Here is a 26,429-nt window from a genome sequence, read left to right on the forward strand (position 1 = left end):
GGCAAATGCAGCCCCTGCCTCTCCGGGCTTGGCTTCTCTGGGCTCCTATCTAGATGGGCTAGGCATACAATGGTAAGACTGGTATCCAAGAACTCAGAGACCTCTTTACTAACCAATCAGGACAAGACGTTGCAGACACTGATATTCCAAGAGATGGCCAGTGTTTGATCCACAGGCAAAGGAAACTAATCCAGAGGAGGAGCCCAGCCTGGGCACCGACCCCTCAATGACCCTTCCTTGCAGTTCCTAAAACTGGCCAGACAACCTGATGGCAGATACTATAGCCTGGTGGCAATATGTCAGGCGTATCCCAGTGTCCCTCTTCCGTTTTGCCTGCTTTCCTGGGGGATTCATCATGAGGACTGAGGGTGCAGGTTGAGAAACCCACTTGACTGGACAGCCCTGACAGGAAGCTCCTGCACTGTCCTTTCCATCTGCTCTGCTGGGCGACACGTCACTGGAGGGCTTGGGCTGCTGGCCCAGGAAGAGAGAGCATCTTTTACCTCCTGCAAGTTTGTGCGTCTCACCTACACAGGTGTCACATGCACCCTGCCCTTCAAGCTAAATGCTCCACCTACCCCTACACACAGCCCCTGAAAGCGTGTCCTTCCCTGAGGCTGGAATGCTCTCCTGCAAAACTCAATCAGAACGTCACCTCCTCTGTGAAGTTTGCCTGGTTAGTCCGTGGACTTGACCTTCTCCTTCTGTGATATATGGCCTTTCTTTGGGCCAACCTGTGGTTATCACAGAAAATGTACAGCAGCTTTCTGTGGTTGGTTTGCCTGCCCTCCTACAATGCAAGCATTTCTAGAAGAGGGCCTCTGCCTCACCCAGCCCAATGCTGAGAGGAATGGGAAGGAAGGGCCCAGGTCTAGGCATCAGGGGACTCAGAGTCTAAACTGCTGCTTATTAACTAGCTGATAGCTAGTTAATTAACTGACATCCCTGGGCCTCAGTTTCCTGCCTGTAAAACGGGGAGGTAGAGTGATTGACGTCTTTGGTCTCCTCCCTTCCACAACGGTGCTCTTTGATCCAAGTACTCACAGAGTGCCTGCAGACTCCCCAGCTGTTATGAGGAAAGGTGGCCCCTCCTCACCAGCTGGGCTTTCAGGCACAGGCGAAAGATGATGGGCCAAGTAGATATGAGAGCCAGGGGGCAAAGACGGAGTTTCTGACTCCTGGGAGCATGGCCCCTGACAGGGATCACTTCTCTGTGTATGCACAGGTGTACACGAGTGTGCGTGTGCACAGCTGTTTTGTTTTGCTTCCTGTGACGACAAAGCAGCACCAAGGTGACAGCCAGGACTCAGAGCAGAGATTCATCTTGATAAACAGTCTGCCGCCTGTGGTCTTATTGAGGCTCTTTGTTGGGTTGTCTGCCAGCCAAGGAGATCTTAAAGAAAAGCTGCTTTGGAGGAAGGCACAGATCATTGTGGAGAAGCAAGCAAGACAACGGGGGAGTGGGACAGGCCAGGCTCGGGCCGGGGTACGGGGGTCTGATTTCTCTGTATCAGGTTGTGGCCGGTCCCTGGGGACCCAGGTCTGGGTCTAAAAGACCCACGTGCACAGGCATGAGGAGGTGTCTCTTAATAACCCACGGGATGTGGGGGAAGCCCCACGTTCCCTGGGCCCCTTTGCTATTAGGATCTCTCTCTTCACCACGAGTTCTGAGCCTGCCTGAGAACAGCACCGTGAGTGTCATCTCCTGCACACAGTAGGCTTATTAGGAGGTACACGGAGGAGGACGGCCAGCATGATGGTCCCCAGGGGAGGGTCCACTGAGGCTCTGACAATAGCCAACCACCCGAGGGAGCAAGTGCCTGGAACAGCAATCTGAGCTGTGTAAAGTTCTCCCAGGAGAGAAGGTTGGGCTTTCTCGGGGTCTGGGATGGAAAAGCACCTTTCGGGGTGTGAGTCAGGAGCTGAACAGAAGGATTTGAAAAGATTAAAGCCAAGGGGTGCAAGTCGTCAGGGTTGTGCTTGAGGATATGCCCATGCTGCTCACCACCCTCCCCACTGCATACCAACCAGCATCTAACGGTTCTTACCATGAGCAAGTTCTGTGTCTCACCTCAATTCCCTGTTTCTTGGTGGGGTTCCTCCTAGGTTTTCAAAGGAAGCAGAGCACAGCTAAGTCTCCAGGATCTCAAGTCCAGCATCCGTAAGAGGGTAGGGCTGCATACGAGAGGAGGGAAGCCAGCAAGGTCCCGAACACTTGATGCAAAGGGCAGAGGGGTCTTGTAGAATTTGCTTCCCGGTCAAGTGCCTGACTCAGTGGAATTCACAAGTATTTCTTTATTTAGCTCAAAAAATATTTATTGCATCCCACTATGTGCTACATATTATTCTAGGTGCTAGGGAATCAGAACTCAACCGCCTGGCCTGCTATTAGCCCCCATTCGAATGGGGTGAGACAATCAATGGAAATAAAATAAATAAACCATGTTGCTTAGAAAATGAACCGAATGATAAGCTAGAGAATGAGTGGCGAAGGGGGGCACTGCGCTGTCTGGGCAGGTCAGGAACGGCCTCTCTGAGAGATGGCGTTGGGCTGAGAGCTGATGACAAGAGGAGCCAGCCATGTAAAGTTCTAGGGAGAGAGCATCCCAGGAAGAGAGAACAGCTGCTGCAAACGCCCCAGAGTGGGAGCGGGCTTAGCATGTATGAGGGAGAAAATCATTCCTGTTGAAATCAGACATCCGCAGGGCCAACTCCTTAGGGTCTTAAAGGCAATATTACAAAGGAGTTTAGATTTTGTTCAAAGAGCTGTGGGAAGGCATTAGAAAGTTTACAGCAAGGGAGTGACATGATTTGATCTTCAGAAAGACCACTTTTATGGCTGTGTGGAGAATGGGTCATGGAGGGCAGGGAGACCGCTTAGTAGTCTATTAATCCAAGTGAGAGAGATGATGGTTTGGCCCAGGGTGGTAGCTAGCTGGAATGGGGAGAAAAATAGACAGATGTATGAAGTTTGGGAATGAGGTCTACAGAACTTGGATGAGGTGGGGAAAATGATAACTAGGCAGAGAATGATCCCCCAAATGGGGAAACCTCAAGGAGGGTCAGCTTTTGGAAGGAAAAGCCAGAGTTAGGTTTTGAACTTGTGACGTTTGAAATGCCTATTGGTGACTCAAGGAGAGATCAGTAGGCAGTTGGAATGTCCTAAATTCTGCAAAGGATACTCAGATGGAAAGGACCCAGAGGCTGCTTGGAGGAGCTTATGGTCCAACTGTGAGAGGGAACCTGGTGGGGGAGAATCTGCTCTGTGCCCCACTCCTGCCATTTCCACTCAAGAGCCTCAAACACCTGTTTCCTTAGGGAAGAATTAACCCCATCCTCTCAAGACTCCCTTTGTTAGAATCATAGACTTTCTTCCAGCTCAGAAATGTCATGACTCTACAAGATTTGGCGCTGAGCAATAGGTAGAAAAGCAGAGTCTCACTCTAGGAATAGTCTGAGGCCAAGGACAGGGGTAAATGAGATTTCCTAAATCCGAAAGATCTGATCATTCTAAGCTTTACTGTGACTCCTCTCTGACAATTTATAGAAGGTTGCTCCTCTTTCACTCAGCCTTTTTCTATAGGTGAAAGAAATCTGCCTAAAATGAATATCAAAGGTATCTTAAAAGGAAGAATAAGGGGGAGTGAGTGAGGGGGGGACCTGTAGCCTCTGACTGAGAGAAATGTGAGAGGGATAAAGGGGCATGGCAGCCAGGGCTGAGCCCCCAGTATCGCCTCACCTGCTGACCATACCCACTGTGTTTGTGGCTCTCGTCTTTGTTATGAACCAAGAAGTGGGTCTATCTGTCTCCTTCCCTCCCACACCTTTCAGCCACCTGGTCCTTGAAGCAACAAAGAAGCCCCCATAGAACCCAACTGTTCCCACATCACAGGACTTGCTCAGGAAGGCCCGCCAGAGTTCCAGCCACCAACTTGCCAAAGGGAGGGGCCTTGGTGTCTTCACCTATAAATTCAGAATTGCTCAAAAATTGTGTTATCCAAGATGGGGGCCACCAGCCACATGTAGTTATTTAAATTTAAATTAATTAAAATTAAATTAAAAATTTTCAGTGCAGGTCTTCAGTCACAGTAGCCACATTTCAAAGGCTTAATAGTCACATGTGACTCGTGGCTACTGTGTGGGGCATCATCTCAGAAAGTCCAATCAGACAATGGGGTTTTACAACAGTGGTTCCCAAAACATTGTCCTTGGACCAGCAGCATGAGCATCACCTGGGAGCACTTCTCAGGCCCCACCTCAGATCTGCTGAATGAGAAACTCTGGGACGAGGTTTCAACAAACCTTCCAGATGATTCTGATGCATGCTAAAGTTTGAAAATCAAGGCTCTAGTCCAACCCAGGGCTGGAACTCTGGCACCTTAACCTTTCCCTGCGCTCTCTCTCTTCTCTCTCTCGCTCTCTCTCTCCATCACATTTCTCCAGAATCATTTCATATTAAAAAAAACAAAAGGATATATGTGCCTGTGCCATACTGGAACTCCAGTCCGTTTTAGAAGAGCCACCTGAGTCTCAGGAAGTCAGGATGACGGTGATGGAAAATCTCTCCAATGAATGGCCAATTGGGATCACTGTAGAATGCCTCATGAAAATGCCATAAGGGCTGGGAACCCAGACGCATTCCCATCTGACAGATGGGAGGAACTGAAGCCCCAAGTGGACGACTGCTTGCCTCTCAGCTCCTTCCTGACCACCAGGACTGAGTCAGGCCTAGAGAATAGAGAGGTTACGAGCCTTAGAGACAGACCCAGTGAGTCTTCAGTCTGCATTTGGGGGCTAGGTGACTTGGGCAAGCCACATAATCTTTGTAAGCCTCTGTTTCCTCAGCTATGAAGTCTGAATAATAATAGAATGGGTCTGCTGTGTGGATGAAACAAGCTCATGGATGTAAAGGTTGCTGGCACTCAACACGTTTTCACTGTTATTATCCCAGGCAGTAGGAAGTCGGCCTAGTTTGTTTCTTCTTTTGCTTTTCAGTATAAGCTGCCTTTCTTTCTTTTCTTTGACCCCAAATTTCTCTTAGGATGTGAGCACCAGCTTGCATCCTCTACCCTTATTTGGGAACCAGAGGTATGGGTGACCCCTGTAAGTGGCGTCATTAAAAGAGTAGCTTTTACAGGCTGGTAGAGTCTCTAGCTTTCTGGAACCTACTTGCAAATCTGGGTAAATGGTAATTCTGATTAGGACCCTCAGCAAAGTGGGGAGGTCCTGAGTAGAAATTGGGTACAAGACAGGTTGTTACATCAGGCTGGACATCTAGGCAGCCTCAGGAGTTACCCAACCCACAGTGGCCATGAATTCCAGTCCCACCACTTCTGGTCATGTGACCTTGAACAAATGGCTGGGTCTCTCTGCCTCTACTTTTCCACGTGTGAGAAAGAGGAGCACGATCTGCCCAGTGCACCTGCCTCGAGCTCCCCGAGATTCAAGGATGAATGCGTCCTTCTTGTTCTCTAGAACTCAGGCCTCAACTTCCTTTTGGGTCATTTTCTGGTCTTGTCTGCTGTGGAGAGACAGCAGCCACCAGTCAGTCTTCTTTTCTCCCGTCCCCCACGGCCCAGGAACCTCAGGTCGCTCGCTACATCTGACTCAGCCCTCCGCGTCCCTTTCTGCCTGGGTGCTAGCTCCCCTCTCAGTGCCTGCCAATGCACCTCCTCTCTGTAACTCCAATCTGTTTTCTCTCTCACTTTCTCTTCCCTCCCACCCACCACTCCCCTCCCCCAAGACACACTCACGGCTTACCCTCCTTCTTCCTGCTTTCTTGCAGCCGTGGGCATCCAAATGAGGCTGGAGTCACTACAACGCACGTTCTGGGCGGCCACACAGCAGGTGGGTGTGACGGATGCAGGGCCAGGGCAGGGCAGGAGACCCCGGCATCTCCATGGTGAGGAGGGGCTGGTGCTTTCAGACCCACTCCCCCCAGCTCTCCCTTCTGGCCCCCTCCTGGGCCCTCTGTCAGCTCTCCGCCTTTCTCAGCTCCCGTGCCTCTGTCAGCAGCCCGTCTCTGGTCCCAGCCTTTCCCACCCAGTGCTCTCTCAAGTTAGACCCCAGACAAAGGACAGGACACAGGGTCCCCTTTGGGACTGGCCTGCCTTTCACCACATCTCTGATACTCCAAAGCCCCCTCATGGCTGCTCCCCTCAGTCCCTCCAGCCAAGACCCAAGCCGTCCATGGTCTGCCCACTAGGCGCTGAGCTTACCATAGCTCTTGCCATTCCACCTCTTCCTTTCCTGCCTCTACTCCCAGAGCCTTCAGACTCAGGCTCTTTCGGGCTTCCTAGGGCTCCTCACTGTACCCCCATAAGCTCCCCTGGCATTGAATCTGCCCCATGGCACCGAGCCCCCTCTGTTCCATGGCCCCCTTTCACTTTGAGCAAGGTTAGGGAGCCAGACAATAAAGATGGAAGAGATTGGAGGGGGGAGGACCTCCAGCCCAGTAGTCTGGAGTCAGCCACCACATCCTGCCTGGTGACAAACAGTAAAAAGCCCCCCATGAGGCCCAGAAATGCAGCTGACCTCCTCCCCTCACCCACAGCTGCTGGGGCTGTGGCTCCCTCAGAGGAGCTGACCCTGTGTGCTTTGGCTGCTGCCAGCCGGCAAGGGTCCTGCTCCAGTGCCCGGACCTACTAACGCAACCCACACCCACACCCACATACATACCAGACACACACACACATCAAATACATATGTGCACACACCCACACATATACCATACATACGCACATCACACACCACACATGCCCTGCACATACCACATACACATCACATATACCATACACAGGCAGACACACATATACACATATATGCCATAGTACACATGTGCACACAACACAAGTATACCATAAACACACACTCACCAGTCCCCATACGCAACACAAATGTACCACACACGCAGCACTCAGACACGCTCACACACCTACCATATGCACACACGGGCACGCGCAATCTACCATGTCTCCTCTTCCTTCCAGTGCAGTGCTGTGGATGAACCGTGCCCAAAGAGCTGCCAGGGCAGCGTAAGTTCTTCCCCAGTGTGAGGAGGGTAGAAGTGGGACATATGGGCCCCTCAACCCACAGCCTCTTGATGGGCCAGCTCCCCTACTTCCATGCAGGGCTGGGCTCTACCAAGGGAACCTTCTCACTGGACATGGAGGTCTGCCTTCCGAAATGTCAGGATGAGCCCGGGACCCAGGGGTCAGGGGAGGGCCTGGCCTCACCTCCCTTCTGGATCTCTCCCCAGGACCTGGACTGTTTCGTCATCGACCACAACGGGTTCATCCTGATCTCAGAGAGACCCCAGGAGGTAAGGCACTGGAAGTAGAGTGAGGGTGGAGACAAGTCACCCCGCAGCCATGTCATCAAAGAAAGGACATGGCCCCAGGAAGGAATCCTGGTTTAGAGCCAAGCAGAGTGAAAGGTCTGAAGAAAATGAGGTCTCCTCTTGAAACCAAAATCAACATAGCAAGATTACAAAATTCATGCACTTTTCAACTGAGATATTACTTCTTTATTTGTCTGTAACTAATCTGGCCTTCTCTAGTGGTTGATAGGGAAATAGTGCACACCATGAGGAGGGGCTCAGCTCGCTGTCTCTCAGGGCCCCACGTTCTCTGTGCTGTGGCTGTGTCACTGAGGGCGTGGCCTTAGAGGGGTCCCCTCAGAATCCTGAGCACCCTCCCACTGCTCCCTCCCCTCTATCATGTTCCCCTGCCCCTCTGTCTACTCAGGCTGCTATGACAGAAAATTACAGGCGGGTTGGCTTCTAAGCAACAGAAATGTATTGCTCACAATTCTGGAGGTCAGAAATCTGACATAACTGAGTGAGGTGCCAGCATAATTGAGTGAGGGCCATCGTCCGGGCGGCTGATTTCTCCTTGTACCCTCATGTGGTAAAAGGGACAAAGAAGCCTCTGGGGTCTTTTTCACTAACCCCATTCCTGACAGCTCTGCCCTCATGGCCTAATCACCTCCCTCTGGCCCCACCCTTGACAATCATCTGAGGGATTATGTTCAACATGGGAATTGTGGGGGGGGGGGGGTCCATTCAGACCACAGCACCCTTCCCTCCTACTTTCTTGGGGCCCAGAAGGGCCAGGCCTTCCCACTTTGTGCTCTCTTCCTGTCTGGACCTCCCTTGTGGAAAATTCTATTTTAACCCAGCGAGCCTGACCCTCTGTTTGCTAAAGGGGAAATCAAGGAATGGAGGCACTCCATCTCAGCCAGAGCCCTGCTCGCACACCTAATCAGGCATGTGGCTGTCTCCCTGGGTCCCATGTGTGCTCAGAAAGGCAAAAGAGAAGGTACAATTATAATTTTGCATTTGCTGAGCCCCAAACTGGGCCCCCAAATTAATTCTTTATTTAGCCAGAAGTCAATCTAAAAAAGAAGCCTGTTCAAGCCTGAACCAAACCTGAATATGTTCACGTGAAGTATTTCCTTAAAACAAGCCAGAAACATTGAAGTGGTCTCCAAGCTGAACCTCAGTCAAAGGGATATAGTATTTGGTCCAGTGTGAGCTTTGCCACTAATTAGATATGTGATTTGGTTAAGCAGCTTCCATTATCTGTGCCTCGGTTTCCTCCTCTCTAAAATAAGACGGCTGCACTATGTGATTTCTAAGGTCACGTCTAGTCCTCGGAGTCTCAGCGCCTGGGGTGTCAGCAGAGCTGGGGGAAATGGGCTGGGTTTGCTGAGGTCGTGGCCACGACTGTCTCCATCCTCTGGCCTCACAGGAGCTGGCCTCAGGGTCCAAAGAAGTCATCAAACATGGCAGGAACCAGGGCGTAGGAAGGAGATGTGGGAAAGAGGGCAAATGAGGAAAGGGCACTAATGGGTCATGGCATCTGACTCTTGGAGGACAGTTTCTCAATGACCCACTTCTGTGGAACTTGCCTGAGCAGCAGAAGTGAAGAGGAAGATGGTGTCACCCACTCTCCTCTCTAGTAGGGGTTGGGCGTGAGCTGGCCATCAAGACGTCTCTTGCAGGACTTGAATCATTCATATGGTTCCCTGGGCACCTCTTTTCCTCCTTGTCCCTTTCATGCCCCCTTTTGGCCGTGTCACCCTTCCCAGGATAGAGCACCAGCCCATTTAGTATTTCTCAATCACCCTGGGAGAAAATGGGTGATGACAGAAGGTGAAACTAGTGGTTGGAAAGAGGCTTTGGGTTGATCCGATGCTCTCAATCATTCATGCGCTGACTCCTGCTGCCCTGGGGAACGGAGACTGGCAGTGTCTCCAGGTCCCTGTGGTGTTGGCTTTCAAGGGCCCGAGTTTCAGAGTGAGTGTGGAAGGCAAGCTGGGCACTTGGGGAGGAGAGCGGTCAGATGCAGGGAGAGGACAGCCAAGCCGGAGGAGCAGGCGTCGGCACATGGCTGCTGACAGGCCAGAGAGCGTGTGCAGGCTTTCCGGGCCAGACCAGCTCTGGCACGACTGCTCAGCTCTGCAGTTGTAGCATGGAAGCAGCTGAGCGTGGCTCTGTTCCAACAGAACTTAATTATGGATACTGAAATTTGAATTCCACATAATTTTCATGTGTCATGAAATATTATCAATCTTTTTATTTTTTTCCAACCATTTGCAAATAGAAACACATTGTTAGCTCAAGCGCCCGATCTGGCCCCCTGGCCTTCATTTGCTGACGCCTGCTTGAGTGGGGCCCAGGGACAGGCACCCCAAGGGCCCTTTGCATAATTCACTGTGGTCCTGGTGTCCACTTGCTCACATGTCTTCACAAATCATGACATCACTGGGTACAACTCTGGATCAGAGGGGCTAGCAAACAGTTTTTCAGAGACATATTTTATAAAGTGTGTGTTTACTTAGCTTATTTATCCCTGTTTCCTCAACTATCATATTATCTTTGTATAGAGTTTTTAAAATCCTTTGTAAAGTGAAGAGGGTAGAAATGAAGTGAAGTCTAATCTCCATTAGCAGGGTTGTGACCTTGTAGAAGCTTCTCCAGGCACCAAATGCCCACTGTGCTTGGTCACCCTCACCTCTAACACAGCCCATTGCTTCCCCTTCCTCCCTCCCCCACTGTGAGGCCCCAGGAAGTGCTGGGGGGCTTTCCCTGATCATCTCTGGTGATGTATTTGTCTCGTTTTATACCAGAGGAAAACTGAGGCTCTTTAACCCCAAAATTCACAGCTACAGAAAAGCCAGACTTACAAGAGAAGACCAGTGATATGAGGGGAAAGGAATTTCTAGAAAAAAAACTTTGTGGTGACAGAAGCCAAGCTGGGAGAGCATGAGTTCTGATGGAAATTGAGAATTTGTTGGGCAAGGTGGGTGACCCCAGGGAGAGTGGCTTTCTCTGGAAGGTGTGGCAGGCTGCAAGTCGGGGTCTCCTGGGTAGTCAGCCTCCTGCCCGAGCGCCTACCCCAGGTCACTCTATTCCTGCTCGGGGCAGAGTTCCTTCACCGTGCTGTGCTGGTCTGAGTCTTATAGAATGAGGACCGATGCCTCTAGGACCCTGAAAACCAAGGCCCAGCATTCCAGACTCCCGGGTTCAGCTCCAAGGCTAGTGTCAGGGTTCTAGCAGCGGCAATATATTGACAGGGCTCCTCTTTCCTCACTCTGGACAGCTCCGACCCTGTGGCCTGAGCCATGTCTGGTTATGAGAAGGCGCCAGAAGAGTAACACCCAGGCCAGAGATCAGCGCTATACACAAGGTGTCCTGGACAGGCTGTCCATCCATCCATTTTTGCTTTTTTTTTTTTAAACTTATTCATTCAGTAACTATGTAACAGTTATCTATTGCTGCATAACAAATTACCCCCAAAATGTAATGGTTTAAAACCACAAGACTTACTATCTCCCGGTTTCTGGGGATAAGGAATCCGGGTATGGCTTAGCTCGGTAAGTCTGGCTCAGGGTCTCTCCCAGGACTGCAATTAAGTTGTCAGCCAAGGCTGCTCCACTCAAGTCATTTCAAGGCTTGACTAGAGGAGGCTGAGCTTCAACGCTCACTCCTGGCTGCTGGCAGGATTCGGGTGCCAGGTAGGCCTCTCCAGAGGGGCAGCTCTCAACATGGCAGCTGGCATCGCAGCAAGCAAGCCAAGAAGAGCAGAGAGAGGAGGGCAGGACAGAAGTCACAGTCTTGGGAACCTCATCTCAGGAGTGACATCTGGTCACTTTTACCATGTTCCATTCTCTAGAAGAAAGTTACTAGGTCAACCCTACACTCAGGGGGATGGGCTTACACAAGGGCACGACTGTCAAGAGTCTGGGTCCACTGGGGACCATTTCAGAATCATACTACCCCACGCTCCTACCCACCCACCCAAACCTGCCCCACCCGAAACACAGCCAAGTGCCCCCAAGGGCACATGACCTGGGCCCTCTCCCCAGCTCATTCCTTCCCCCAATTCCCTTTTATGCCTAGGCTTCAAGGGGAGTGGGGGGTGGGGGGAGCTGGGGGCCGGGGACGGGACCAGCAGTCTCAGCAGCAAATGGGAGCTTGATGGAAATGCATGTTCCCAGGCCACACCCTAGATCGAAGGAGTCAGAAACTGGGGGTGGCCCACCCTCTGTGCCATAACAAGCCCTCAGTGGTTCCGGTGTGTGAAGTCTGAGAACCACTGCCTACGCCTTAACGCTGGTTGCTGTTAACCTGGGTGAGCTTTCCAGACTGGGCAACGTGCCAAAGGTCCAGGCCATGCCTCGTCCCTGCCAACGTCTGTCCAGGGCCTGGGGAGAGAAGGCTGTTGCTGCTCCAGATGCAAAGATTCTCCCCAGACAACGTCCTTCCCAGCCCTTCCTCACAGACACCTCCTACCCAGCTAGCAGGAGCCCCAGGGCACCATCTGCAGCCTGCCTGAGAGCCCAGGCCTGGCTCCCTCCTGGTTCTGGTGGTGTTCCAGGCCTACGATTAGACTAGATGCTTGGCCCCACTGAGCCTTTCTTCCAGCTCGGGGCTCATTCTTATTATAAAGAGCTAGAAATGACAGGATTACAGCCCTCTGTTTGGGGCCTAGAAAAAGAACAGACATCTGGGGCAAGGAGAGTGACAGCAGCTCTGTAGATCTTTGTAATGTCTCCAGTGGACCTGTCGCCTTGGATTTGGGGACTCTGAGTCCTGTCATTTGCCTGTGAATAGCACCCACACACTGGAGCTTCAAATGAACCTCACAGGGGCAGCAGAGCTACAAAACCAGGCACCCCAGTGTGGGGCTCTCCCTAAGTGCCTAACATGCTCAGAAAGCATGGCACCTCCTGCCTCACCAGGGCTGGCAGGGTCCTCAGACCAGGCGACGCTTCTGCCCTCACAGAGCTTCTGATACACCTGTCCTGGGCCTCAGTTCTGCTTGCCTTGGCTCCCCTTCTCCTTCCGTCTCTCTAAGCGCTTTGTCCTACTTGCCCACAGGGCATGACAGACTGTCTTCACATCACTCCCAGTGTGGTGGGCGCAGGAGAAACCTCGGCCTCCCCGCCCTGCATGCACTCCTGAACTTGCCCCTCCAGGCCCCCACTCCTCACTGCCTGCCTCAGCATGTCCCTGGACTCCCCCACACTCCACCTTCCTGGGCCCAGGGCAGTCTCATTTGGATAGCTTGGTGCCTCCAGAGTGAAATTCAGTGCGTCACCTGGACACCAAGATGGCTGATGGCGGCAGAGGCTCTCCAAGAGCACGGAGTTGGCACCCACTGCACCTTTTCCAGTCCCACTGTGGGGCCAAAGGTGCTTGTCAAGGGACCAGGCAGTTGAGGGGTGGGGGGCTTGGCTGTACAGCAGGAAGGCTTGAAAGGACTGGAGCCACTAGGAGCCAAGCACAATGATTCCACTGTAGTAACTCATTTAATCCTCACATCCTTGAGAGGGTGAATTATCCCGCTTTTAGAGAAGAAGAAACTGAGGCTGTCCCTAGCCAAGGAGGCCATGTGACCTTTGCTCCATTCGGACACCAGAGAGAATCTTCGCCCCCACTCATCCTCTGGTCCCCCTTCTCTCTGGGGACAGCGGCTTCCCACAGACACGCAAATTTGCCCAAGCCTGGGCTACTCATCAGTTCTGTATTCTTGGTTGCCACCTGGCCCATCTGCTTTCTGCTCCAGGCTCCTGGGTGGTACCTCACAGGACCTCACCTCACCCCTGCCTCATCACAGACTGGAAGCTCAGGAAGCCCCCGGCCCTTTGCTCCAGCCCGAGCAGCCCAATGGACCGTAGCTTGTGTGTGGTTATTGCCAGTGAAAGCAGAGCCCGGCCCTGCTGTGAGTAAACCCAGCTTGCAGGGAGAGCTCCCAGAGCCCCTGTGGCTGTGAAGAAGCTGCATTTCCCTGCCGTGCTGTGCTCTGGGAGCCCTCCATGTTCAGCCTGGGGGGCCTAAATTGACAGGGTACCCAAGGTTGAATGTTTGGACCTTGGCTTTGCAGGTTTAGGAAATTTGATCAATTTACTTATTTGAGGCACTGATTCACTCTCAGTTCAAATGAAACTGTATCTGTGTTCTGCTGTTAGGAATAGAGTCCCCACTACATTGACTTAAACAAATTAAAGGTTTATTCTCTCACATAAAGAATGGACGAAGGCAGCCCAGGCCTGGTATGGTATGGTCACCAAGTGTCCCCACAACATGGCTATAGGAGCTGCTGCCTTCTTGTCCACTTTCCAGACAAGAAGAAGGGGGAGGGCAACAGACATAAACAAGGAGCAGCCCCTGCAGAGTCATCCCCCTTTAAACAGATTCCGGGAAGTCCCACCCTTATGTTTACTCACATTTCATTGGCCAGCCCCAGCTGCAGGGGAGTCTGGGAAATGTAGTCTTTTATTTGAGCTTATTGCTACCATAAAGTCGGGATGGCCCACTAAAGAAGGGGAGGATAGATATATTCTCTGCCAGAGTGACATATCCTAGAAATTGAGTTGTTTATTTACAAAAGAGGATATATTTTTTCCAGTGTCTAAGAGCTTGCCTTACTCTCAGGAACCCCCCTTTCTTAGAATCAAGTGTCTGAACAACAGGCTTTTTGGTGAATAAGTCTAGAGTTAGGGAGGAAAAGGAGACAGGCTTATGGGAATTTGGGCCAGCCTCATCAGGAGCCTCAATTCCAGCTCAGCACTTTCCCAGGGAGCAGAATACTCATAGCATTCATTCATTCCCTGTCTGTTGGCTCGTACATTCCTTCAGGAAATATGCACTGATTGTTGTGAACAAGACACTGTGTGGTCTGTGGAGCAGGGAGGATTTCTGCCCGCTAGGATCCCGCTGTCTGGTAATGCAGGAACACACACAGTGACTGGGCAGCAAAAAGTGACCCCCAGCTGGCAGTGATCCCTGCCACTGGAGGGACTTAGGTGGCTTCAGGCTGCACCTTGAGGAACAGGCAGGGTTGGATGCCTCTCACCTTCCGGCTTGCCCTTCTGTCCCTGGAATGCCCTCAGCTCCTCCCTGCTGTCCCCCTGCTGTCCACTGCCCTCGCAAAGAAGCCTCTCAGGCCCCCCAGTCAGAACACATGGGCCTTCCAGGCACAGGGAGAGCAGAGCTCAGACAAGCCTACAGATCTTGTCCTCTCAACGCTCATTTGCCTCCTGTGTGCTTTTGTCAGTAGCCTATCAGTTTCTGAGCGCAGAGGAAAGAGGCATTAATTCTGACGGGAAAGATGAGAGTGGAGGGACTTGGAGGAGGAAAGCTCCTTGGAGTGAGGGCTGAGGAAGGCTGATCAGGAAGGGAGAAGAGCCACGGCCCTCATGTCTCCTGGTCACACTGGCCGCCACTTACCCAACATGCACTGTGGGCCAGATGCCTGGCACACATTATCACCAATCTTTCTCACAACCTGCCCACGGTCACACAGCAGGCTGTGGCAGACCCAGGATTTGAATAAAAATCCAGCACCTAGGTCCGAGCTCTTCCACTCTGCCATGGCGGGCGCCAGCAGGAGCAAGAGGCAGGGCAGGTGCGAGGACCGTACAGGAGTGAGGCTGGAGGGCAGTCTGAGGCTGCACAGCAGGCGTGCACGTGAGCTGCCCCGGCCGCTTGGCTTGGCGCATGCTCTGGCACAGTGTGACGTGCTCACCTCATGTTGGCTGACTGGGTAATGAAGGAGGGGCTGGGGGGGTGGGGTGCGACGAGGGGATTCCTGTTCTAGGAAACAAAGAAGAGAGTGACAAAATCCCAGCTGTTTGTGAGGACTGTCTGGCAGCTGGGACTGGGGACGGGGCGAGCCCAGGTACGAGGGCGCAGTGCTCTGTGGAGAGGACAGGGCTTAGCTTAAGTCACCATCCACGGCGTCGGGATGGTGAGTGACAGATCCACAGGAAACACTGATTAACTGAAAAAGAGGGGTGCTGGTGGCAGGGATGCGGGAGAGAGATGAGGGCGGGGAAATCAAAGGCAGCTCCAGAGTTCTCCAACCTATTTATCCAGTATAAGAGACAGAGAACACTTTTGAACATTCTGTGACCATTTCCCACAGAAAGAAATACATTTTACATCTGACCTAGCACACACACACGCATATATACAATCAAGTTTCACAAAACCTTGTTTAACCTTACAGCAAGTGATTCACTGATTTGTTCAAAGGAATTCTACACCTTTAAAAAGAAAAAAGTGACTGCAGCCCCTAGATTGATTTCATAGCCAAATAATGGATTATAACTTAGTGTTTAAAAAGCACTGAGATAAGAATATGGCAGGGGACCAGGTTAAAGGGAGGAGAGAGGGTGGGATGGATCCCATTTTGATTATGTTGAAGGGCATTTGAAGGGAAGACCCAACTGGTAGCTGAAGTCTGGAGCTCAGAAATGAGCACTGGGCCAAGGTGAGAGGTTTAGATGTCTCCACCCGCTCTCTCTCTCTTTCTCTCCCCCCACCCCCCTCCCAGATAGGAAGATTTCTGGGAGAAGTGGACGGTGCTCTTATGACGCAGCTTCTCAGCACTGGGGTGTTCAGCCAGTAAGTAGGACCTCCCCAGTCTGAACACACACAGAAAAGGCAGGATCTGATGCTAAACAGTCCAGACAGACCTCAGGATCTTGACCTCAAAAATCCATAGTGAGAGCCCCAGAGGCGCAAAAGCAACACTTCTGAAGGCAGGGACTTGACATGAGGTGCGGAGGGGCAAAAGGTCATGCGGGTCCTTAGAAGGAAAACCAAATTTGCTACTCGTTTTCTTTTGGCACATGCTGTTTTCTGATCTGCTTGTCCTAACTCATGCACAGTCAGGAACCCCGGTGAATGAAAACCCTGCAGCAGACGCCCTGGGGCGGGCGGGGGAAGGTCTGGACTCGCCATATGCTGTCTCTGGTTTTCAGAGTGACCATGTATGACTACCAGGCCATGTGCAAACCCCTGAGTCACCACCACAGTGCCGCCCGGCCCCTGGTCAGCGTGAGTGTCACCCCACATATCCTTCCACCTCCCCTAAAATGAGGTCACCTGGTCCCTGGTCTCACCAGCCTCAAGCATCTGGCCCCACTCTTGACTCTGACCAAAAGTCCTCTCCCACCTCTGCCTGCACCGCGGAGCTCTGCATGCAGCCTGCTCCCACCCTAGCCCCGCAGGGCTGAGCCTTGGGGCTTCAGGGAATTATTCTGGCAGCTCATGAAATAAGGGCCCTCTGCAGAGAGAGTAGACTGTAGCTCCTTTCTTTGAATCACCTCACCTCCCAGTGTGGTCACAGAGATCAGCAGGGATCCTAGAAACGTCACCAAGTGGCTCGTCAGGCTGAGGCTTTGCCTGGCCTTCCTGATGGAATGTCCAACCCAAGCTGTCTGCACTACAACATCAATTGCCCTGATAACTCAGCTTTCCAGGCTTCCCTTGCTGAGAAGGGGTGGGGGGGTGGCCGGAGGGGGCAGCCCAGGGTTGTGGTCTCTAATGGTAGTGCTGAGGGAAGCACCGTCCCCAGACCTGGGGTCAGCCTATGTCCCTTCTTTCCCAGCCCATCTCTGCCTTCCTGACTGTGACCAGATGGCTGATTGATGAGCTCTTTCTGTGAGTAGGGGGCTGAGGCTGGGGGCTGGGGGACTTCACACGGGTGTGGCTTCTGAAGGAGCCCTTTGAGCCAGAGGTGTCTGAGGTCCCCACGACCCCAGGGGAGGAGGGCAAGGTCCCAGGGAGAATTGACCATGTGTGTTGGGTCCTCTCCTTCATGCTGCTGCCGGGGGCACCTGTCTGCTCATCCAGGAGCCCTCAGGGGGAGAAATGTATCCTAGAGAACAGGGCCTGGACCAGGGACCACCTGGGGCTCCAGCATGCAGGTCTCCAATTTCAGTTCTGTCTGACAGGTTCCTGCTGGAGTGGAGTGCCTGGGGCTCTTGGCAAGCGGACAGCGGGGCCGCGGGTGAGCACATGCGAAGGCTCGGCCTGTGTTTGATACAAATGCCATTGCAGTCAGCTGGTGGGAAACCTGTCACCTCCGGGTGGGAGACAGAGGGGATGGGGACTCTGGAGAGTTCATTGCTCATATCTCATCCTGCTTGGCCTTCTCTCATCACCTGCCCTGTATTCCTGGCTGCTCTCACCTCTGTGTGTGACGTCATACCATCTCGGGACACCACTTCTCCATGTGACACCATTCATCCCATGTGACATCACACCCTGGGACATCCTGGCCTCGTGTGACATTGTGCCCAACCTGTGCTGGGCCCCATGTCCTGGGCAGCCAGAGCTGTGTTCCATCACTGTAAGTAGCGCCCACGGAGGAGCAGCGGGGTGGGTGGGGTGGCACGGAGCTGCAAGTGGCCTGTCCTCAGCTCTCTGTTAAAGGAGTGCATTCAGGGGTCTGAGTTCTCCTCATCCTGGGGCACCCCTGATTTGGGGCCTCTCCCAGTTTACAGCCCCACTCCTTAGGGCTGGGGAGGTAGCCCAGACCTTATCCCACACAAAGACAGTGCTACCCCAGGGAGGATGGGATACTACATCCACCTCGGCGGGTGAGAACGTTTACAACTCCAAGAGGGAAGGGCGATGTGATCCAGTGGCTGTGACCACATGCAGGTGAGCAGCCACCAGGTCACCCCGAGGAGCACGAATAGTGGTGCTGTCAACTCAGGTGTCTCCCGAGCCCTCAGCAGTGCTCGGGTTAAGGGGGTGGCAGGCAGGGGCCGTGTCTGATCACTGGGACACTCTTAGGATAATGTATCTCCGGTGACCGTCTATCTGAGGACAGTGTCCCCCAAAGGCCTGACCACAAAGCAAAGAAATGTCCTCACTGTCAGCCAGCAGTGACTCTGGACCACACCTCCAGGACAATGAGGCCCGCTGATCCTGAAATGCAAAAGGACTTCGATGGCATCCACGCCATGGGTGGCCCAGGGCTCCCGTACCACTCAGAACTGTCTCGCGTTAGCTGGTTTTGCTCAACCCTCCATGCTTACAGAGCCTTTTCCATGGGTTCTGCCACTTCTCCACTGCCTGGGCTGCACTCCCTGTCCCTTCTTTCTCACAGAGTTTGGCTTCCTGATGATAAAACAATTTCCACTGCTGTCCTCTATGGCTGTGCTCCCACCTCTGGGCGGCTGGAGGCGTCCTTGCCCCTGAGCTCACGTGGCCAGTTCCCGACTGTTTCCAGACTCCTTTTGGAAATCACACCCCACAGTCTTCACAGGACCGCTCTGGGGGCAGTTCACAGGCACTTGGTGTTTGTGACAGGAACCAGGAACCAGGTGTCACCACCCATTTAGAAGCAGACCCCTCCTCCCTTCTGCATGGGGACACAGGGCAGGGGACACAGCGCCCCTCTGCCAGCGGCTGCATTTTGCACAAGCTGAGAATGATCTCCCTCATTCTGCTTGATCAGAATTTCTCATCTTCAGGGCAGCTGTTCCTGGAGCTCCTTCCCGCCCTGCCCAGCAGGCCGGGTTACGCCCGTCATCCATGTCCTCTGTGAGACAGCACTGGGCTGGGTGTCCAAGGGCCTAGGCTGGGAGCAGGCCCTGCTGCCCCTTCCCAGCTGTGTGACCGTGGGGAAGCCACTCAGCCTGTCGTTGTTGGCATGGTTGCTCTCGTTACCACTGAGATGACCTACTGCACAAAGCAGCTCAGCTGAGAGGGCAGACAGGCGCCCTGAGCCAGCCCCCACTGGGGACGCGGTCAGTGTAACTGGGCCCGGAAGGGGAGGAGCCAGGGGCGAGCATCTGCAGGCGTCAGCCAGAGCGCCCACTCTGGCGTCCTGAGGGAGCCTGGAGCGCCGAGCTGAAGCCTGACCACGTGTGCGGACCCCCAGCTTAACGCTGTGGTTCTTCCTCCCCGTTGGGACTTCTCGGCTGCAGACTGGCCTCCCCTCTTGCCATCAGGTCTGTGGGAAGTCGCTGGGTCTGGGAGTTAAGGAGACCATAGCTCCCCACGTAAGCCTTCTGTGACCCTGCAGAAGGTCACATCTGCAACATGGGCCTATGTTGCCTGCCCTGTCTATTTCACACACAGGCCCTGAGAACAAAAGGAAAGGCGTGGAAAGTGCCTTGAAGAACTAGGAGTACTGTGTTAACAAAACAGCGCTGTGATTTTGCACAAAAATGATGCCATTCAGCCTGTGAGTGGGCCCTGTGTGCTGTTTGCGCCCCTCAGGAGTGAACACGGGTCCTCCAGGGCAGCCTCCCAGGGCCTCTACTTTTCTTCGTGCTGAGTCCTTTCTGAGTGGACTCAAGTGCACCACACAGACATGCACTGAGGGCCCCAAAAGCTGGAGACTCAACACATTGAGGACCCCACCTCGCCCAGCTCTCCTCCAGCCCCTGGCGGCCAGGCGCTGGCCCTCCCTGCTATGTTCTCACCCTGCCGGCCGCAAGGACCAGAGAGCAGGCCCAGGGCTCGTCCAGGACCTGCACTCACAGAGCACTTTAGCTAGAACTGAGAAATGTCACCTGCCCGCAGATGAATTGCTGGGGTGATGGGATTAAGGGGCTATAGTCTCCCCCAAACCACACCTTGGCACTCTTACTACCTCTGCTTTCCTCTCAGACAGGGGACATCTAAGTGCTGAAAGGAGCCTTTGAGAAGAGGCACTGTCGCCCCCGCCCCACCCTCAGCTTACAATGAGGATCCTGGCTTCCAAAGTCAGGAAGTGGCTTCCCAAGGTCATGGGGCTATGTATCAATCACACACAGCTGACACCCAAGGCCTCTGGCGCCCTCTGCTGCCCTTTCCACTGTGATGCACTGTTTATTCTCTTTTTCCCTCCCTGTTTTCTCCCAGCCCACCTGTGCTTCACATGTCCTGAGAGCTTTCTAACAGGGTGCCACCCGCAGCAGGCTAGGGGACATCTCACTGCATGGTGGCCGCACCTGTGCTGGAGTGTTGACGCTGGGACACACCACTGCTCCATGTGACACGGTTCATCCCATGTGACATCACACCCTGTGACATCCTGGCCTCGTGTGACATGGTGCCCAACCTGTGCTGGGCCCCATGTCCTGGGCAGCCAGAGCTGTGTTCCATCACGTGCTTCTCCCCGCAGCACGGCTTCCAACTCGGTGACCCCTTCTCCCCTCCGCACCTCTGTCTCCCTGCAGCCCACAAGCAGAAGCAGCAGGACGTGCTGCAGCCCTGCGACACGGAGTACCCTGTGTTTGTGCACCAGAGGGCTTTTCAGGAGGCCAACGGGCTCATCCAGTGTGGGGCCTGCCAGAAGTAAGAACTGAGGCAGCTCTGCCGGCCTCCAGCCTCAGGGCAGGGCTGGGCCACCCACAGGGAGCCAGCTCCAAAGTAGGGGAAGGGACGGGTGCTCTAAGTGAAAGGCCATGCTCCAGAGGTCTGTTTCCCGAAGGAGATAGGCTGAGGCAGACGGCATGAGGGAGGAGACCAGCTGGGGACGGTGGACTACCTGGTGCGGTTAGGGCGACTGGGCAACGGTGGTCGGAGGCCAGATCTCTGTCAGTAAGTCAACCCCCCACCCCACCACCAGGCCCCAAAGCCACCCAGATGAGAGAAATGATCCCACAGTTCAGTGTCTGTCTCACGCCTGCATGGCAGCTCAGTGTCAGGCCATGCCAGCTCAACTCATCAGCAAGACTCTGGTAGGCAAGGTAGATTTGAGGAAAGAAACAAGTCATCTCTCCCTTCAAAATCTGTCTGTTCAGAGGAACGAACAGGAAAGCCTGCAGATGCTCCAGGGGTGGGCGGGCGGGAGGAGGGCTGCTGGCATCATCAGACCGCCTCGGGCATCTCCACTCCCAGGCCTGGAGCCCGCGTGGCCGAGCCTGGACTCAGGCCTTCTCCCATGGAGAGGCTGCTGGCTTCCCCGCTCTGCCAGGCCCTGGCCAGGGAGGCAGGAGGCCTGAGTGAAAGTTCTGTCCTGCTGACTCCCACCCCTGACCTCGGGAAGTTCTGTCCTAGGCCAAGAGGCAATGGCCTCCTCTAGGGTGTCCCCTTGGCCAGCCTCCATTCTCCAGGGCTTCCCAGGATGTCCCCGAGAGACCCCAGACTTTAAGCAAATTATTTTATAGTGTAACACCTCCGACCTTGGCCATCCGGCAGAGTCAAGTTTCCATCTCTCACTAGTGTGTGAGACTGGGCAGGGTTTTAAACCTTAACACAGTGGTTTTTCTTGGGACAAGAGTGGAGCACTGTGCCACCTTGTGGCCAAGACTGACATTGCATCTTCCCCAGAGGGCCTTTCCCCATCACACACCCAAAGCGAGGATAGCCACACATCCCTGTTGGCTTGAGACAGCCCTGATTTATGCCTGTTGTCCCTGCATATATTAAATAACAACTACTTTTGCTCTCAAAAATGTCCCAGTTCGGACTTCCTCACCTCCAATCTGCTGGGAAAGGAGCAGCACAACTGCAAAGGCTTGTGGGTAAAATAAGTCAATTGGACTGAGTCAGTTGCCCAGGACTGTTCCTGCAGCTGCCCCTGATCTGAACTGCCTCCCGGTTCCATTTCTTCCCCTACCACCCTAACTCCACACTAGAAGTCTCCAGAAGCTTCTTCCCTGGAAGCCCAATGTCAAGCCTTCCATGGAGAAGTTCTGTGACCCCACCTCTCTTTACTGCAGGATATTTGTGATGCAACAGGTTCCCAATAGCAGCCTTCTCCTCCTGGTGACAGATCCCACCTGTGACTGTAGCATCTTCCCGCCAGTCCTGCAGGAGGCTACAGAAGTCAAATATATCCTTCCAGTCTTCCCAGATGCGCGGGGCGAGGAAGGAGTGAAGGTGCAGGAGCTAGGGGGGCTCCAATTTGGAGGCTGAGGCCAGCCTCCTAGCCCACCTCCCCCACAGAGCATCACTGCTCTCCAACCCTCCCCCCAGGCCCCGGGGCGCTGCCTCCTGACCCTGGAAGCCACTTGCACAGCAGCTGGTCCCACCATGGGTAGGCTTTTCCAGAATGTAGTCTCCAGGAGCAGCTCCGGTCATGAGATGTTCACCTTAACAGTGAATTCTGCACATAATGCCTCTGTCAAGTGTGACAGGATGCGCTCCCAGAAGCTCCGCCGGCGGCCGGACTCCTGCCATGCCTTCCATCCAGAGGTGGGGGCTAGCAGAGGTGGGGGGGGCTTGGTCTTCACCCCCAAATCCATGGCTCCGGGACTGTGTCCACACACCTGCAGATATCCGTGCGTGGACACCTGGGAGTGCAAGTGTACATGAATGCATTCATGCACATGTATCCAAGTAGTAGTAAGCCAGCCAGGACCCACGGGGCCTTCTACACAGAGCTGCTGTTCCCAGGGCGTGGGCCTTTGGTAAATGAACTTGCAACCTCCCCATATTGTCCTCACTGCTGCTGTGCTCAGCTCCGAATGATCTGGGCAAACAGGAGGAAACCATTGTGTGCATAATGCCAGTGGTAACCAAGTTTATCGAGCACCCACCACGTGGCAGGCCCTCAACTGGGCGCTTTACATGCTCTAATCTGCGCTGGACATGGCAGCCACAAATAACCCACATCAAGATGCGCCCAGAGTTGATGGCTCTCCTGAAGTCATTCTGAAAGGATGACCCCACAGCCACTGCCAAGACGGGGAACAAGCAGAGAAGTCTTGCGCCCAGCTCTTGGGCTGAGTGTACAGCCTCTCCTGTCCCCTACAGGGTAGGGGGTCTAAGAAAGATGGCAGTGCTTCCTCTACTTCGTGGAACTTCCCTCTTTCCCCAGCTTTTGGCCCCTATTAGTTCTAAAGCCCCCTCCCCACTCCTTGCCTCCTCTGGCTGGAATGGGACATCACCTTAAATGCTGCCCTCTCACGTCTGCTCGGTTCACAGGAGAACGCCCAGGACTGTGGTGGCACCTCGGACACCCCAGCCTCTCCCCCCCTGCTCCTGCTGCCTGTGTGTGCCTGGGTGCTACCGTCCCAGCTGCTGCAGTGACACCCACCCAGTCTGACCTGTTTTGACAAGGTGATCCTTCCAGAGACATTTTAAAGAGTCAGCAACTGATGTGGGATCCAATTCACTGTAGTTGGGTTATCAGCCAGGTCAGCGCTCATTCCATCTTGAGCTAATGGTCCCTGCCCCCCAAGATCGCTGGATGGAACCAGAAACCACTTCCCAAAGACCTTCCAGGGAGCCTGGGGCCACCCACCCCATCCCCATGGACATTCTCCTATCCTTTCTACCTCCTTTCCGGGAGTCTAGCATGAGCTCAAATTGGACCAAGACAAAAGAATTTAGTTCCATCTATTCTCCAGAAGTCCAGACCCAGCCAAAGGAAGGGTCAGCTGTTTCTAATGAACCTGGTTGGTCTTCAGTAGAACCCAAGGTCTTAAAGGTACTGAGAAGGAGGAACAGAAGCAGACCAACAGCAGGAACGAGGCGAGGGCAAGAACAAGCCCCCACCTGAAACACAGCTTCCTCAAAGTGGGGTGCATGGTGAGGCAGCTGGGTTTCTTTCTGCTGCCCAAAAGAAGTTGTGTGTGTGAGGGGGGGAGGGATGGAGAGAGAGAGAGAGAGAGAGAGAGAGAGAGAGAGAGAGAGAGAGAGAGAGAGAGAGAGAAAAGGCAGGGAAGTGAATCATAATGGGAAGACCTAGAATCCTTTTGCATCAACATGACTGCATGTGATGTCTGCAAACTATTGCTATTAAAAAACTTCTAAAAACCTCTTTGCAAAGTCCCAACTCAAAGGAAATTTTGCATCTCTCTAAGAAGCCGACAGGGTAAGAAGAAGCTGGCGCAGTGGAAGATAATGCGAGCTCAGCGGAGGCCGTAGGAATAGCTGGGCCAAGCAGAGAAGTCCCAGGGAAAAGAGCAGTCCTTCCCAGTGGCAAGGGGAGGGGTCTCCCGAGGGCCAGCTCCAGACGCCCCAGGAGGGCCAAGTCCCATGCTGGTCTTTTTCTGACCACTGGCTCTGTTCCTGGGATGGAAATTTTGGGAACCAATTTGCCAAGCAGAGTCCACAGGGAAGGAAGCTAAATCTGGGAACTCACTCTCCACACAAACACCATCTCCAGGGTCTTGCCGCCCTGGAATTTCCTCCTCCCTCCCCCAGACCTGGCTCATGAGAGACAGCAGTCCTTGGAGGACCCGCCTTCTCAGCCCGCAGCAACTTCAAGGTACAAGTATCCCACCAGTAATTGGCCCACTTCTCTCTAGAGTAAGCCAACTCAATAAAACACATTATGATATTTGTAAAATGCCTTGTATTATCAACCACACAATGGTACTTCCACACAATGGAGACTTCCACTATTTAAGTCTCACAACAATCCTGAGAGGTAGGGTAACAACAGCCTGTTTATAGTTGGAGAAATCGAACCTCAAAGAGACCAACTCAAGCTCGCTCACTCAGCCCATTTAAGTGGCAGAATAAAGCTAGGAATAGCTATGGTTTACATGTACCAGGTAAATAACAGGTATTAACTCATTCAACCTCGCAATGCCCCTCTGAATTGGGTACCAGCATTTAGCCACATGTTACAGACCAAGAAACTGAAGCATAGTTGAAAATTGGCTGTCAACTATTGGAAGACTATTGTGAGGTTTGACTGTGATATTCATATAATAAGCCTATTATTATTATTACGTTGTTTCATGGAGGAGGGAACAAAGAAATTAGTTTGGATACCAGGAACAATAGGTCACAGGTGTCCACCTAGCACAGGTGGGTTCGAAAGCAGTGAGGAACCCCTCCTCCGGTCCCCTTGGCTGCGGTGGCTCGGAGCTAGACCTCTTTGTGACAGGAATGGCAGCACGAGCACTTCTCAAGCATTGCTCCAGGCCCCCACCCCCTTCCAGGGCCACGGCCACCCACTACCTCTCTGGGCCAGCATCTGACCTCAACCACAGCCTCCCACACTGCTGGTCTCTCTGGGACAAGCCAGTGTTGGCTTTGAGAAGTTCTTCTTCCCCACCCAACCAGTGAGAGCATTCTCAGGCAATTACCAACTACTTTAGCCATGTAATTTTAAACTAAGCTTAGAAGGTGCTGGGGGAGATCCTGGCCTTGCTTTTCGCCTCTGTGTGGCCAGGAGTGGACTACAAGGCCCGGAAATCCCTTCAGAACCAATGGCCAGACCACCTCTGTAAACTAGCTTTGCTCTTCACCCAGAAGTCTTGCCTTGGAGGTCAGAACTATTCTTCCTCTACTTTTAACAGAATCACTCAGGACAGCAGGTGGCAGCCTGTTAAAGCTGGCGAGCCATCACCCTGATTTCAGGTTTGAACAAATTAAAACCAAAGGCATTTAATAAATGACAAGTCTGGGGTACAGAATCTTGAAATCTCTTTTCTTACAAATGTTGCACATCGTTGGATGACCAAGACCTCAAGGCTGCAGTCAGGCCCTCCTTCTTCAGTACAGAGATACAGTAAAACTAAATCCACCTAATAATTTTGCATATTTTAATAGAAGTGCTTTCAGGTAGAATGCTTCAATAGCCACTTCACAATGCAGTTTGAGTTCACAAGGGGGAATGGACATACTTTAAAGTCAGAAAAGTAAATATGGGGGAAGAGGGTCACAGACCACAAAGGGGAGGAATTAGAGCAAGTTTGGCATAAACGCCAGCCAGCCAATCACTATGGGAAACTTGAGAAATGCTGATCTGTAAGAGCATCTCAGGGAAAGATGCCAAGGATATTTTATAAGACATTTAACAGGTGAGAAAACAGAAGATGGGGAAATCTTGTTTGTTACCAGGGAAATGGTAGAACTGGGCTCTGATCGTCTTGTTTCCAGGCAGTGCAGCCGAAGCAGGGATGGCTGGGGGGGCAGTAAGGAGGCTTCCGGGGTCCTGCAGCTTAATTGCCTGTTTCCTGGGTCCCCGAGCATGCTCCATGCCATCAGGAGCAGAAATTACAAGAGCCAGACTGTGCTTGTCTCACCAAGTCATGGCTTAAGGCAGGAAAAGTTAGGACACAGGGAGTGGTGGTCCACAGTTCATTCCCACTGAGGGAAGAAAAATATAGGATGTGCTGTACCTGAAGCAAAATATTCTCGAGACAAGGATATTATTTCCGGGGTAATTTTAGGGCAACACGGCCCAGAGGCTTCTCTAGGCCACACAGAGCCCTAGCATTCAATA

At 53.1% G+C, this 26,429-nt stretch overlaps 1 protein-coding gene across 3 annotated transcripts in view; it reads left to right on the plus strand.

Annotated features, from left to right (window-relative positions):
- CACNA2D4 (calcium voltage-gated channel auxiliary subunit alpha2delta 4) overlaps positions 1-24,269 on the plus strand; it is a 115,750-nt gene extending 91,481 nt beyond the window's left edge. The window contains exons 27-38 of one of the 3 annotated variants that reach the window (XM_019711256.2): positions 5,786-5,847; positions 6,990-7,034; positions 7,259-7,321; positions 15,846-15,916; positions 16,276-16,351; positions 16,905-16,957; positions 17,251-17,306; positions 17,628-17,648; positions 20,476-20,593; positions 21,964-22,076; positions 22,356-22,438; positions 23,171-24,269. In XM_019711256.2, the coding sequence (XP_019566815.2) occupies positions 5,786-5,847; positions 6,990-7,034; positions 7,259-7,321; positions 15,846-15,916; positions 16,276-16,351; positions 16,905-16,957; positions 17,251-17,306; positions 17,628-17,648; positions 20,476-20,593; positions 21,964-22,076; positions 22,356-22,438; positions 23,171-23,275 (866 nt within the window). In that variant the 3' untranslated portion in view covers positions 23,276-24,269. Of the gene's footprint in view, positions 1-5,785; positions 5,848-6,989; positions 7,035-7,258; positions 7,322-15,845; positions 15,917-16,275; positions 16,352-16,904; positions 16,958-17,250; positions 17,307-17,627; positions 17,690-20,475; positions 20,594-21,963; positions 22,077-22,355; positions 22,439-23,170 lie in introns of those variants that run through there. The other 2 variants (XR_012493808.1, XR_012493807.1) reach the window with 2 other exon arrangements.
- Positions 24,270-26,429: the final 2,160 nt, after the last annotated feature.

The sequence above is a fragment of the Rhinolophus sinicus genome, linkage group LG02 (assembly GCF_036562045.2).
Source record: "Rhinolophus sinicus isolate RSC01 linkage group LG02, ASM3656204v1, whole genome shotgun sequence".
Lineage (NCBI taxonomy): Eukaryota > Metazoa > Chordata > Mammalia > Chiroptera > Rhinolophidae > Rhinolophus > Rhinolophus sinicus.